General features: G+C 49.7%; 1 protein-coding gene across 1 annotated transcript in view; it reads left to right on the top strand.

The window, feature by feature from the left end:
* Positions 1-6,012, top strand: part of Phlpp1 (PH domain and leucine rich repeat protein phosphatase 1) — a 217,321-nt gene extending 211,309 nt beyond the window's left edge. Inside the window, exons 17-18 of the mRNA XM_055603063.1 lie at positions 565-793; positions 1,588-6,012. Coding sequence (XP_055459038.1) covers positions 565-793; positions 1,588-2,754 — 1,396 coding nt within the window. The 3' untranslated portion in view covers positions 2,755-6,012. The remainder of the gene's footprint in view (positions 1-564; positions 794-1,587) is intronic.
* The last annotated feature ends 9,154 nt before the right edge of the window (positions 6,013-15,166 follow it).

The following is a 15,166-nucleotide window of genomic DNA, read 5'->3' as shown; positions in this document are numbered from 1 at the left end:
ATTCAATAAGTACATGGGTTAGGGGACAGTGGAGGGTCAAGGAAAGACACTTGTGTCTGATGCCAGAATCCTGTCCAGTAGGTTTTGTAGAATAAACAGTGCTGATCAAGAAAGCCTTGGCTGCACAGGGCAAGCCAGCATCCTTCAGAAGGAAGGTGGTTAGGGTCAGTGTGCAGTGTCTGCATCATACCTTGTGTTCATGCCTATTGTGATTTATGTAGGGCAGAGAGACTTGGCGAGGTGGGCGCAGAGAGAAGCAGCCCTTTCTTGATGTTTGGAGTGTAGTGCTGGAGCCATATCGCTGGCTCAGGGCCGCGGGCTAGACACTGCAGGCCGGCCGGCATGGGGCTTTTAACCAAAAGGTTCACTGCCGCCACCTCGTGAGCACACGCCTCTCCTTGTGGGAAGGCACATACTGTCAGGTTCCGGAGACCTGTCTCTCGGACGCCAGGTAGCTTTGGCCGGCAGGGCTGCGTCTGCTCCCTGTGCACTGGTGCCATCGGTCTTCCGAATGAGCAGTGTGTGGTGCTGCAGCTGAGTATTCATTCTCCTCTCTGGGTTCAGGAAGCTGGGCACTGCTGGGCAGAAGCTCGGTGGTGCTGCCGTCCTGTGCCACATCAAGCATGACCCTGTGGACCCAGGAGGACCCTTCACTTTGACCTCTGCTAACGTTGGCAAGTGCCAAACGGTTCTCTGTCGAAATGGGAAGCCACTGCCTCTGTCCAGGTCATACATCATGAGCTGTGAAGAAGAGCGGAAGAGGATTAAGCAGCACAAAGCCATCATCACTGAGGTGAGAGGGTTTTCCTCAGACAACAGGGTGAGCCATGCCCCCTGCTGGAGACTCCAGGAAACGTTTGATGTTAGTGTAGATTTTGAATTCCAAATCCATAGTATTCCAAAGGGAATGCCCTGGTGCTGTCTCTAGATTACTGTGGACTGTCACTGTAGTTTACTGTAGAGTAATCAGACGTTGACCAGGTGCCATGAAGGCGGGAGTGCTTCATGGGTTCTGCACCAGTGGATCTCCCTCCTAAAATCACGCTGCTGGTTTTGTGTCTGAGCTCAGCCACTTGAAGGATATTAAACCCTCGTAAGCCTTTGTTTTCTCACATGTAAAGTGGGAGTCACAGATACCAGCCTCACCTTCTAGGGGTAGTCTGACACATAAACTATGTTGTCTGTATCAGTATACAGCTATTTTCTGTTTTGCCAGTTGAACCATCCTGTCATAGGTGCTTCTGGATGGGATGGCTTACCTCCTTAGAATCAAGTGAGCATGCGTGTCACATGGGGCTAGACATCAGCTTGTCACGAAGAGAAAGGATCGGTCTGACCGCCTCGAATAAATGTGGTCCCTCTTAAAGGAATGGCTGGAATATTTCCTGTTGTTCCTGCTACTCCTTACAATCCCAGATCTACACTTTAGCCATTCCATACATAGGGCACATAAGCCTCCTCCTTGGGATGCCCAGCACTTCCCTATGGCCCAGTCAGTGGCCCTGAGGCAAGGGGGAGGGGAGGTGGGCAGCTTGGTAGCCACATGTGCTCTGTGCTCACCGTCTCTCTGGAAATTCTCCTTTCTAGGATGGCAAGGTCAATGGAGTGACAGAATCCACACGCATCCTGGGCTACACCTTCCTCCACCCCAGTGTGGTGCCTCGCCCCCACGTCCAGTCAGTGCTTCTGACTCCACAGGATGAGTTTTTCATCCTGGGCAGCAAAGGGCTCTGGGACAGCCTATCCATTGAAGAGGCCGTGGAGGCTGTGCGCAATGTGCCCGATGCTCTGGCTGCTGCCAAGAAGCTGTGCACTCTGGCCCAGAGCTACGGCTGCCATGACAGCATCAGTGCGGTGGTGGTGCAGCTCAGTGTCACTGAAGACAGCTTCTGCTGCTGCGAGCTCAGTGCTGGAGGGAGCATGCCACCCCCTAGCCCTGGAATCTTCCCATCCTCTGTCAACATGGTAATCAAGGACCGGCCCCCAGATGGGCTGGGTGTGCCCTCCTCCAGCAGCGGCATGGCATCTGAGATCAGCAGTGAACTGTCCACCTCTGAGATGAGTAGCGAGGTGGGCTCCACGGCCTCCGATGAGCCCCCAGCTGGAGTCCTGAACGAGAGCAGCCCCGCCTACCCCAACGAGCAGCGCTGCATGCTCCACCCAGTCTGCCTGTCCAACTCCTTCCAGCGTCAGCTGTCCAGTGCCACTTTCTCCAGCGCGTTCTCCGACAACGGCCTTGACAGTGATGATGAAGAACCCATTGAGGGTGTCTTCAGCAATGGCAGCCGGGTAGAGGTGGAAGTGGACATCCACTGCAGCCGGGCCAAGGAAAAGGAGAGACAGCAGCACCTGCTGCAGGTGCCAGCTGAGGCCAGCGATGAGGGCATCGTCATCAGTGCCAACGAGGATGAGTCCGGTCTGTCCAAGAAGGCGGACTTCTCTGCTGTGGGGACCATCGGGCGACGGCGGGCTAACGGCTCTGTTGCTCCCCAGGAAAGGAGCCACAATGTGATAGAGGTTGCCGCAGATGCACCTCTCCGAAAGCCAGGGGGCTATTTTGCAGCCCCTGCTCAGCCAGATCCAGATGATCAGTTTATCATACCACCGGAGCTGGAAGAGGAAGTCAAAGAAATCATGAAACATCACCAGGAGCAGCAGCAGCAGCTGCCACCACCACCCCAGCCGCCACAGCCACAGCCACAGAGGCAGCTCCAGGCGGATCAGCTGCCAGACTGTTATGACACGCCACTATGACCCCGTCTGGGTACTGTTCTAAACAATAAACTAACCAGAAAGACTGAGAGAGTCTCCCAGGCTCACATTAAACCAGGGCTGTTACCTCCTGCCCTTCTCCCAGACACGCCCCACCCGCCTCTGCAGCTCCTCTGTAGGTTCTCTTTGTATTGGTTACTTTTAATATTTACCACTTTTCTCTAGTGACACTTTACCAATATGACTTAAATTTGTTAACTTCCTTCCCTAACATATCAAATGTATAAAGACAAAGAACAAAAGGTTTAATATATTACAGAGAAACAGTTAATGATAATGTAGTATTTTTAAAAATGGCTTTTTGTTGTTTGGTTTGTTTGGAAGGCAGGGCAAGTTGTCATTGCTAAATGATTTAATAATATTGTAATTGTGTATTTCTTTGTGGGGAAAGGCTTTTTTTTTTTGTCTTGAAAATGATAGACATTTGTAGAATATGGAGACTAACTCCTAGGAGTTGCTTTACTCTGTCAGGTGACTTAAGTCACTGGGATTCACTAATTTTCTCTGAGAGAACAGTTGATTGAGAAATTTCTATTGTAAATAGCTCAGTGTTACATAGTGAAACTTAAAGTGTTTGTAGTCTCGGTATAAGGACACAGCCTAAATAACTGACTCCCAGCCCCTCTGAAAAGCCTTCCCCGCCCCATCCCCACCTAGCTCATCTTCAGTGTGGGCCATTTGCTCAGCGTGTTTCTGTGCAGGTAATATGGTCCTGCCCTTGGGATCCCAGAACCTTTTACAGACACTTTTTAATTGTGTTCCTTACTGCTGCCACAATCAGCATGACTGTATAGAGTCCCTTAGACCATCTACACATCCAGAGTTATATTGAAGCAGAATGCACAAATGGACATGGCATAATTTTTGTTATAATAAATATGAAATTTACAAGTACAGGATCCATCTACTTTTGTCTCCGCATTCAGGCGTGTTTTACAGACAATGATACCAGCTCCAGACTGGAAGAAATAGGTGGAAGGTTGAAGTTAACCTGCAGTACGGTTTGGGTTTTGTTTGTTTCCTTAATATTCAGGTTCAGCTGCAGTGAATGAGGTAGTGCGATTGAGCGTCTGCTCAACTGTACGCACAACTGGCGTTATTCTTCTCTTTGTATTATTACTCAGGGTAGACACCAAAGCGGGCTAGATGGAGACTGCATAGAGCAGAGCCCTGCGGAGAACCTGCAGACCTGCAGGGCCAAGTTGGCTTTCAGTTCCTCCAGGAGATCATAGGAGCAGGTTAATGCACCTTCTGTCGTAAGCATGCAAAGTGAGAGCTGTGTGTGGAAGACAGGTGGCTTCCGTGTCCATCGGTCTCCCTTCAGGTCTGCCTTTGCTAGCCCAGGCCACTGCCTGAGGCCACAGAAGAAGAGCCAACTCATTCCAGCACGGTGCTGGACCCAGTCGCTGACGGAGCTGAATTTGTGACAGAGGCCTCTGCCTTGGACTGGAAGTAGAGGCATCCCAGGGGCCCTGATCCTGCCCCACCCTCTAGCCCTTCCCTCCTTACTGTGTATTACTGTGTATGTGGGTCATAGGTCAGAGAAGCCAGACACATGTTGCTAGTTTTGCTCAGTGCCTTATTTTCTGTCGAGCTGGGCTGACTTTCTAATTCGTCAGTGCTTAAATCCCCACTCTGGGCAGAGTTCACCTGTCACCTTTGCGGAAGAGGACCCACCGTGTGGGTCTTCCAGAGAGGTCAGAACCTGTGGACAGTGGTCAACAGAGTCAATACTTGTGGACTCCATGACAGCATCAGAGCAGCCACCCACCAGGACCAGCAGACGTGGGAGAAAGCAACAAGCTAGAGCTGTGTTCGTGCCTGCCCGGGGCCATCGGTGCTTGCTGTCCCTTCTGTCATTGAGACATTGCGTACACACTGCATATAAGGAACTGTGGAGACAGAACTTCCCTTTGGAGACTTGGGGTACATAGTACATGCAGAGAGGAAGTTTCTTATGTTGCACCTATGTGAAGGGACTAAAGAGGCACAGACATAGTGGTAAGTCTCCGTGCTCTTATGTAGGAGCCTCCCCAGGTATTTCCGAAGGAGAATGTATTCCCTTCTCTTAGCCACGATACCTTCTAATAGTATGTAAAGCTGCTTATAAAACTGGACTGGGTTTTCACATAAAGCACTTAATATGTGAAGACCCCCAAAGCCATGACATCTGCACAGTGAGTATTAGGGAGAAAGGGTTTCCCTGAGGGGTGTTTCCTCTGCCTCCTCTGAGGAAATCCAGACCACTGGGAAAGGGCGTGAAGGGGAAGAGGAAGCGTTAGGCCCACAGGCGCCCAGGAGACTGATGATCTTGCTGGGGCCTGGACACCAGTTCTTTTTTCTTTCAGCCGCATGCTGCCTGCCAGATCCCGGGCCTCCAGGCTTTCTGTCCTTGTCCATTAGGCCACTCTGGGGCCAGGGACCCAACCAGTGTGGCCTGCTTTCTTTTGATTGATTTTGTTGTAGCGCCACCTACTGGTGAGTGTAGCTTTGGACGAGGGGCATGGACTCCATTCTGCCAGAAAACAAACAAACAAAAACAAAAACTATTTAACAGTTTTCTTCAACGTGGAATAGAAAGTAAACCTCATCACTGAGTATGGCAGAGATGCTGCATTAACTCCTAGTTCCTTGTGTCAGTTTGTGCTTTGTGAGGTGGTATCATTGGTGACCAGTTAGTTCCTATGATGGGCAACTTCCCGTGGGAAATTAAAATACAGAAATAACATGTAACCAGAATTATAACTACCAGCATTTGTCTAACCCTGCCTTCCCTAGGGTTAGGGGAAAAGAAAAGCAGAAAGCTGCTGTGGTCTGCTTGTAGTCTTGTAGAGTGACATCTGTGATGTCACCGCTGGCCCTAACCAAGGGAGAAAAAAAATGTGCCTTGGAGTGGATTGACTCTCCGTGAACACTTATCAAAGGGGCTTTTGAGTCCTCCCCTGATGCAAAGTAGAAGACTCCGTAAAGAGGGGGCTGTGTGGTCTGTACCTGCCTCCCCACTGCCAGGTCAGTAACTCAGTGGAGCCTTCCATGTAACAGACGTCATTATTCCAGCGGGAAACTGGGCTGCTCAGAAAATCGGGAGCACAGCGCACACGCCTTTGTAAGCAGAAAAAGGAAGAAAAGACGAACTGTTGGTGGAAAAAGGTCCTTGTATTTCTTGTCCTTGAATACTAGTTGTTTTTTTTTCCCCTTTCTTTCAGTTCTTCTCCATAATCCCCATATTGTGCAAATGACTCTAGGCAAACTGCTTTCATCATTGTCATCTGTCTGATGATGATGATGATGATGATCAGTATGTTTGAAAGTGCAAACAGCTCTGACATACTTGTGAGAGTTTTGGGGGGTTTTTTGTTTTTTGTTGTTTTTTTTTTTTTTCTTTTTTACCCCCTTACCCTACTCGCTGTATCAATTAGAGCAAAGTTCACACTGAGCCCTGCTCAGTTAGGGAAGAAACTTGCCTCACTGGCCTTCTTGGATGGAGAGCTGCCCCCTCCTCCACACCCCATATGACTTGCGTGTTTACTCAGCCTTGATCAAGAATCCATAGATGGCTCAAAGCCTGCACAGGACTTGGGCTGTCTGTCTCAGGTGTGATTATGACTGCTGGTATTGAGAGGCCTTAAGGGCTAGGTCAGTACCAGGTGGACTCTAGCCCCACATAAATGTCAGAAGCCAGAATGGTGGGATGGTCCCCTTTCCTTCTAGAAGACACCGAACACATCAGGAAGAAGTGGGCAAGTGGCCCTCCAGCCACCTTCCCTATTTGGGGCTGTTTTCCTGCCCTGAACTTACCCTCGAATAAGGGCTGCATGTATTGGCTTTTAGTTCATTTTGTTCTGAGAACGCAGTGTTCTGCCCTGTGTAAGGCGGGGGGTGGGGGAGGCTTGTAAAATGTCTTCCCTCCTGCTTACAACTGTAATTACTCTTGTCATTCATTCATACTGTCTAAGGACAGGGAAGTGCTGCTGGCTTCACACTGAAATCTTTCACTTTCTGGTCTCCTGCCTTGTTCCGGTGAACTTTGACTTTCCTCTAATGACTGGTCTTATCTGTTGAAAGGACATTAAAATGGCAGTTGGGATTTTTTTTTTTCAGTGTTGTATGTCCAGTCCTTGAACTCACCCATACTCACTTCCAAGTCTGTAATAAAACTGCCTCCCAGATAGTGCCTGAAAGTGCCAAAACTAGCTTTGCATTAAGAGTTGCCTGTAAGCCAGGACTAAGCTGACCTACCATACGTTTGATGGCCACCTGTAGAGGGCCTCGGCAGGGTCTAAGTACCTCATTTTAAGATGACCCAGGCCTGGTAGGGGCAGCAGCGTGCATGGAACAGCCACATATCACAGGTAAGACAAATGCATTCCTTTTCTGTTAGAATGTCACCTGCGTGTAATCTTCACCTTTGAGCCCTCCAGTTATCAATGGAAATTCTGTGGGAGTGTCTGTGAACGCCAGGCCCAGCAGAGAATCCATCTGCTAGAGGCAAGAAGGAAGTCCTGTTCAGCATGACTTTTGTTGCTGGTCCCAACTTCTAGAGTCTGACTCTGAGCAATTTGTTGCCAACATAGTTAGGCACACTATGACTCAGAAAAAGTTTCCTGGTGTAATGCAACCCCCTGAGCTCAAGGAGACAAGCACATTGAAACTCAACTCAAAGTATCACTTCTTCCAGGAAGATGGGTTCTACAGTTCAGCTACGTCCTAAGGGTCTAGGGAAGGATCTGGGTGATCTCAGTCATACCAGTAGCGTAGAGGTCATTTTGCCTGTTAGCCACCTCTGGTCCTGGCTGTGGGGACAGGTATGGCCGGCCTTCAGATAACTCACATCACCAAGCTACTGAGCACCCAATGACCTCCATTCCCAGCCTTCTGGTGGGTAGGAAATGGGTCATATACATTTTTTCCTTGAAGAGACAACTCTGTGTGTTCATTTTAGCATTCTTGGTTTCCCTAGAGTTGTTTGTGAGTGCAGGGACCTTGGTGCCCACAACAAAATTCCGTCTTTGTGTTCTTCAGATTACAGTGTGTAGGGTGTGTCGTGTTCTTTCTGGCTTCCTTCCACAGAACTAGGGACAAAATGGAACGTTGGGAAGGAGAAGAAATGTAAGTGGCTAGCCCGCTGTCTTCCGCCTCTAGTCTGAGCACGCCAGGACGTGGCTTCAAGAGTTCACCTGGTTCTTGTTTGTGGGAAGAATCCAAACTGTATGTTCTGAAGAGGTGGTGTTTAATAAACACTTTCTTAGCTTCTCTAACCAAACCCATGCAGATACGACCTTACATATTTAATAGTGTGTTACCCAAACAAATGGAAAACAGTTAAGTTTCACGTTTCTAGACCAATATGGCTGTTTATTTCTGTACAGTGCCAACTCGGTAAACTGGGATACTTTTTTGCAAAAATTGACAGTACAGCTAAAAGTGCAAAAAATTCAAAGTATGTGTTTGTGTGTCTGTGTGTGTGTGTGTGTGTTTCAACCTGATGCTGTTGGTGGTGTGTGTGTATGTGTGTGTGTGCACGCATGTGCGTGTGTGTCCGTCCTGTGTGTGTGTGTGTATGTCATCCTGTTGCTGCTGCTGCTGCTGGTGGTGGTGTGTGTGTGTGTTTCCTCCTTCTAGGTGTATGTTTCATCCTGCTGTATGTTTATATATCTGCGTATCTTTTTTTGCCTCATCCTGCTGGGGTGTATGGCACAGTGTCGCATCCTGATAGGATATGGGGGGTTGTTTTGTCTTCTGGAAGTCTAAGGATAGAGGCGTCTTACCTCCCTCATAAACTTAGCACCTACGTCCATAGGACACCTACTCTGTGAAAGCAGTTAAGTGGAGTGCCTGAGGGGGGACCTGAAGGTTAACGCTGGGACACGCTTAATGATGGTACTATAGAGAGGCATGCATATACAAGGGACATGTGGAGTGGGGACACATGGACAGGGAAGAAGTCAGAGCTGGCCCAGTGCTCAGCCCACAGCAGGCCCATTGAAAGCGCTTCTGTGTTCTGTCCCTGCTCTGACAACCACACTGCTCCGTGAAGGTTAGGACTGACTTGTGCCTCTCGGGAAGGAAAAGGGACTGAGGTCCATACCTTGCTGCCCAGATGGCCTCCCTTCTGCAGAGGAGCGCTCCAGTCCACTGCGCTCACCTCCAGTTCTGCCCACTGCACCAAGCGGAAAGGACAAAGAGCAGTCAGAGCTACTGTGCTCAGAGCTCACACAGATCTCAGTTCTTAGAATACAGAAGGCTGGGAGAGGCCTGTGCCGCTCTGCATGCAAACACCTAATGAGGCGTCTCCCAGCTCCTCCTAACTAGTGGGTTCTGGGTCTACTTACCTGTCCCGTGACAGACCCTGGGAGAATGTGGATACACCAGTCTCCATTGTGACCCTCTAGCATGCCTGCTCCCCTGACCCTCTGCTTGCTTGACCTCAACAGTCTCCACCTAGCCAAAATGTCCTCAGCCTTGATGCCCCTCATGCTGTACACTAAGGTAGGCCCTGTCCCTCGCTGGCCTTCCAGCGTGAAGTATGTGTAGCTGAGACAAGCCCTGTGGTGATGGCAATACTGCGGCCCTGCAAGCCCCCCGGCCCCAGGGACAGCCCAGCTTGCTTGTGGCTGTACCCATGGTTACATGCAGCCCCAAGGGCTCCAGAGGCTCGTCCTGCAGATCCGTGAGGCCCTGTGCCGCCACTGGAGGGGCCTGGTGCACAGATCCAGCCCTGAGTCCCCAGTGTGTCTGGGAGCTGCTTGACCACCTCTCTGCATGGCCTAGACATCTCCCATTCTGCTCAAGTTCTAAGCCTCTGCGGGCCCCACCCCTTGCTCAGTCATGGTCAGCACTTCCCTAAGGAAAGTTAAAGGAGACGCCTAAGTTGACCTTCCTCTTTTCTCTTTCTTCCTGGACCTTCCTTGCCCTCCTGCCTCAGCTGTGAGAATTCCTCCCCCGTGGAGACCTAAAGAACTTCTACATCCCCGGAAGGTTCTAACAGCAGAGGTGCGTGTAATTCTACGATGAGTTTATTGGGTTTATCTACAGGACGTGGCTGAGGGGTCGTGTACAGGAGCATGGATGACCCCAAAACAGTTGTTTTGCAAAGTCTTCACCCAGCGTGAATGGTGTCTTCCCCATAGCCACGTAGCTGCAACCCACTTTACTCAAGTGTCCCCAGCCTGCATATGCCAGGCCACGTACAATTAGGGCAGAATTGCAAACAAATGGCTGGAACCTCAGGTAAGGGTTCCTCCGGTAAGGGAACCTCAGGTAAGGGAGCCTCCGTGTTCCCTCCTCTTAGGGAATTCGGTCAGTCCACAGACCAGCTAGTAGGCACAGGTACAGCCTAGCTGGTGAAATTGGCAGTTGTTTTGCTTGGAGAACCGAATTCTTCAACACACTGCAGCTGCTCAGCCTCTTGGGACCTCTGGCTCTGTTTTGCCTCCTTCCTGAGCCTTCCATTTGAGCCGGGCTTACTCTGGTCCTTCCTACCTCCAGCTCCTCCCGGGCGGGTTCCGTCTATGTCCTTTGACCTCACTTTCAGGTCCTCACTAGACCATGGTCACCCTACAGCCCCCAGCACCTTTAGCTGACCCAGAGATGGTTTCAGCGCTTGATGGCTTACTCACCATCATCGTCCTCTTGTAGACATTTGGGTGCCTTGACCACAGGTTCTCTGTGCACTTAGCTTATTGGCTCCTTCCCTCCTGAGCTGAAGGATGGTAGCCGCAGAGCCCATCCCTTGGCCTCTCCTCTCTTCTCCCTTAAAGCTTATGGTCCCTAGAGGAAGGGAGGCTCCTGTCCTTCCTGTCAGCCTTTAGCGTCTCACTTTCCATTTTGTGGTGTTAGGATTATAGCTTGCAGCAGCACACCTGGCATTATCTTTAAATATTATTGCATAGTGAACTCCTCTGTCCACCGGCTCTCTGCGTAGGGATAGCTCACTGGGCACTGCAGGCTCACCCTGACCAAAGCAGGACTGGTTTTCTCTCCCAAACTGTCATCATCATGACAAATGTCACCAGTAGTCACACCTGAAGGCTCTCCTCACATCCCAGAGACAAATTCAATGATCCATTTCCCATCCCTCCACGTAGCAACTCATCATTAAGGCATATCCCAAGCCATCCTCCTTATCCATCCACTGCTTGCTGATCTGAGCTGCCATGATGTCCCATGTGAGTTTCTGTCAAAGGTCCCTTTGTGGTAGCTACACACTAATTTTCCATCAGACCCATCATTTTAAAATATAAAAGACCATACCAGCTCTTGAGGAGTCTCTGGTAGGTTTTTTAGAACAACACCTAAACTGTTCTTTAGGGGTTGCTTCCCTGTTCCCATGTGGTCCAGCTAGTTCTGCTCAGGTAGGCTCTTCCGCTCCCTCTCACACCCTCTGGCCCAGGGTTTCCTGACCCCCACACTGCCTGCACTTTAGTCCACATTAGTCTATCGAGGGCCTTCACTCTGCAGGGAGGGGGATGCTACTTCACACCCTTCCTCACCAGCCACCAATCATATCCTCTCACTGTGACAGAAATGTCTTTAGATATTGCCAAATACATCCCCTGGGGGTTAGTCACCCCTGGTTAGCAGCTGCTGGTCTACTCTTACAGGCTTCGTTCCTGTCGAACAAGCTAGGCTGCTCTCCCTCTGGGCCCCTGCTGGCACCCCCTCGCTGATGCTTAGTGCAGCTCCTGTCTGACTCCCTCCCAGTTTGGACTGTAACTCCTCCAAAGGATGCTCCATGACTTCCACATCATCACCTTGTGTGCATGTCTGCTCTTTAACTTCTGTAGTGCCTTCACCACCATCCAAGATGGCCTTCTTTAAATTGTCCGCTGTCCCTCCCATTAGGTTGTACGTAGTGTGTGGATCTTGGCTACCTGAAGCATTTCCAAGACAAAAAAAAACCAAAACAAACAAACAACAACAACAAAAAAAACAAACATGGTGATAAATGTCAAAAGGATATACTAGTAACTTCCTGTCGGGGGTGGGGGTGGGGGGTCGCTGATTACTCAGTTGGTAAAATCCCAGCACTAGGGAGACAGAGACTGTTGAATAAAATAAAACAAGGTGAATAGCCCAGAGGGATGACACCTCAGGTTGATCACTGATCACTGGTCTCCACATGAACACATCACATCTGTGTGATGAAGCATCTGTAAAAGTCGTCTTCGTAAGACTGTATCACTGAGTAGCATGGCAGCCATCTTAATGTGTGTCCATACAGTCCGTGATAGTCACCTGAGAGTGAAATCATCTAATGGTGCGTTTCTCAGAGTGAGGAACATCCCTCAGCCGTATTTGAGAAAGCTCTGGGAGGATGCGGTGTTTGGCTTGCGAAGGCTCAGCTGTCTCAGACTCCTGAACTAAGTACAGTGACTCCAGGTGAGTGATCACACAGGCCTGGTGAGCAGATCCCACAGGCTGGGGCAGAGGGGACAGTCCCAAGACAGCCCACATGAAAGTTAGTGATCCGAGAGTAAGTAACCTAATCTTAGGGAGCTGATTGACTCTAGAGGGTGGGGCAGAAATGTCCCACGGGGCAGAAAGCTGTCCCAGGAAGGAGAAGGTGCCCTGGATCCAGTGTATGGAGGCTGGGAATCCACCGTTCTAGCCATGGCCTTGCTCTGCCACCTGACTGGAGACCTTCTCTGCTTCTAGGGCTCATGTGACAGCTCTTCCTGGCCTCCAGTGCAAGCCCTTGACTGTTCTCCTTGTCTGTGCCTCCGACCTCCTGTGGCTGCGGCTGCAGTGACTCATTCTAATCCTTGACTCTTCCGTGCTTGCTCTTGGCAGACTCCCCGGAAATAAAATGCCTTGCAAGATTAGTATTCACCACAAAGAATGTGCTCTTCCACTTTTTTCAACTCATTTTTTAATCTCAATGGGTTCAGCTTTTATAACCACAGCGTGTTACAATTAAATATTAGAAGCGGAAGCTGAGGGGGAAAGGTGGCGCTGACAGAATGTATGTCAAATATGGATGCTTATAGTAGAAAAAAAAATAAATTGCCATATTATTTCCTATAGACGTGCAGCTGCTCACAACACAAAGAGCTTGCAAAAGTTCTTTCACATAGCGGACTTGAGCGAAGCATCGAGAATATTCATGGCTTTTGTCCCCCAAGGGTTTGGAGAGGATTCAAACAAGAGTCTGTAGCCTTCATTGCACCATCATCCATATATGGGGAGGGATAGCCAATGTCTGTCCTCATGAGAATCTGTCAGTTTTATGACTCTGTGGTGATCTAATGTTGAGTCACCAACCCTTCTACCTGGATACATCTTCAGGACAGGACAGGAAATAAATTGGGAAAGTCATTAGAAAATGACTGCCTCAAGTCAAGATTCCAAAAGGCTTAGGCTTATTAAATTAATTTCCTCCTTCCTCCTTTTCTCCTTCCCTCTCCCTCCTTCCCTCCATCTTTTCCTCCCTCCTCCTGTTCCTTCCTCCCTTCTACCTGCTTGGATAAAACTCATCAATAAGAGCTTTGAAATCTCAGTGGCATATGCTACATGCTAAAAACTGCAGAGTTAAGGCAGTGGCCCAGCCAGTTCTGTGTCTGCCTTCCAAGCATGAGAAGCTGATTTTGGTCACCAGAAACCATCTAAAAGGCCAAGCACACCGCTTCCCAGAAGCTTCCGGGAAGCTGTTTGTTCTAAAAGGTGAAACTTTACATGTCCCTTTAGCAATTGACCTCAGCACAAGATTGATCCACTTCCAACACAAGAACATAAAGAACTGTGTTGCTGAAGGAAGCCTGGAGCAAGCTGATGTTATACACACAGAGATGGAAGACAGAAGCTTCCGTCTGGTCATATACTGTTCTTCCTCCCTGGAAGCACTAGAAACAATTTCAAATGTACACAGAGGTTCATGTACCTCCCAGTAATAATTACCTTCGACTGTGTGTGTGTGTGCATTAAGCACCCTGCAGTGTAGGAAGCTTCTGTTTTGAGGCAGCCCATCAACAGGTTCAGCAATGTGTAGAGAAAATCTCCAGACTCTCTGGGGTGCAAAGCTGTGGAAGGATTGGCACAGGCACATCCCTCCTTGGTCCCCTAGAGCCACTATAACAGAGCAATACAAGTGCGTGGTTTCTGATGCAGTCCTGGAGTCTAGAACTCCAAAGCTATGCCAGCAGCTACACCTGCTGTGGCTCTGGGATCGATTCCTCGCCTCTCCCTGATTCTGGTTGTCCTGGCTACCCCTGGGTTCACCTGCCTGTCTTGCTTGTCATGTTACTCCTTGCAGGTGAGTCTGTGATTCTATCCCCAGATTTTGTTCTTCATCCAGGGATAATATACATACCAGCCTTAGAGCCCATTCTAATCCACTAGGACAGCATCTTGGCTTGTGAAATTCAGGGATCCCTAAACAGTGCTAGGGGCCAGTGAGTGGCCTGTTTCTGGGGGTTTGCCTTAATGAGGGCTATCTGCATTTGCTCCCAACAGCCAGTCAGTTGGTAAGCTGAGCTCTGTGGCCACATCTCCCTCAGAGAGATAGCCAGTCATCAGCCTTAAGCACAGAATGCCCAGCTTCCTTATCCCTAAAGCTCCCTGGGCAGCAGCCCTAAGCACAGACTGGCCCCCTTTTCCCTAATGCTCCCCATTCTCTTGCAGCCTAGGTGGAAAATCACAGCTGTTGAAGGCAGAGGGGAGAAAACCGGTGCTTCTTTTTTCAATTCTTGCTGCATAACGAGCTCAAGGACCTTACTGAATACATCAAAAGCCAGGGCAGTAATTATTCACAGCAGAATAACAGGTCCTGACAGAATCATTCAGGAACTGGGGACTGAGTTAGGTAGCAGCTATGTGGCTGAGTGACATCGGAGCCTCACTGGCTCTGGGTGAGACCTAGCCACAGGCGAGTCTCAGAATCTCAGGCTGCAAATGAAGGAAGAGACATTGGAAGGCTCACAGCCAGGAGAGGACAGCAGTGCCAGAGGTGACTGAAAGAGGTCCCCAGGAAGACAAGCTGTTGTTTCATTTGGTACCCAGAAGATACCACTGCCAGGACCTGCAGAGATGGCTTTGTGGTGGTGGGGACCTCCAGGGATGACTGGAGGATGAGGGCATGTCACGGTGAGGTTCACGGGAAGGCTTCTCCACCCAAATGTAATTCTGTTTGAAAATGGAGCATGAGGTGAGCAGCCACACCTGTGTCTGAGACCTCTTCCACTGCCGACAACTAATGAATCTTCTGGTGACAGTGTGAGAGGAGGTACGGTTCCCTCGGGCTTTCCCAACAGTGATGGCCTCACATGCCAGTGCCTCTGGAAGCATCGAGCACCCTCCTCAAGGGCTCCTCCCTACCAGCTCTGCCCTTCCTTCTCCTGCTCCTTCAGGTGTGACGCTCCTAGGTACACAAATCAAATTGCACGCCAGCAATGATTCC

This window comes from Psammomys obesus, unplaced genomic scaffold, assembly GCF_907164565.1.
Source record: "Psammomys obesus unplaced genomic scaffold, mPsaObe1.curated_primary_1811, whole genome shotgun sequence".
Lineage (NCBI taxonomy): Eukaryota > Metazoa > Chordata > Mammalia > Rodentia > Muridae > Psammomys > Psammomys obesus.
Note: the sequence above shows the minus strand (reverse complement) of the source record. Positions and strands in the feature narration are given on the sequence as shown.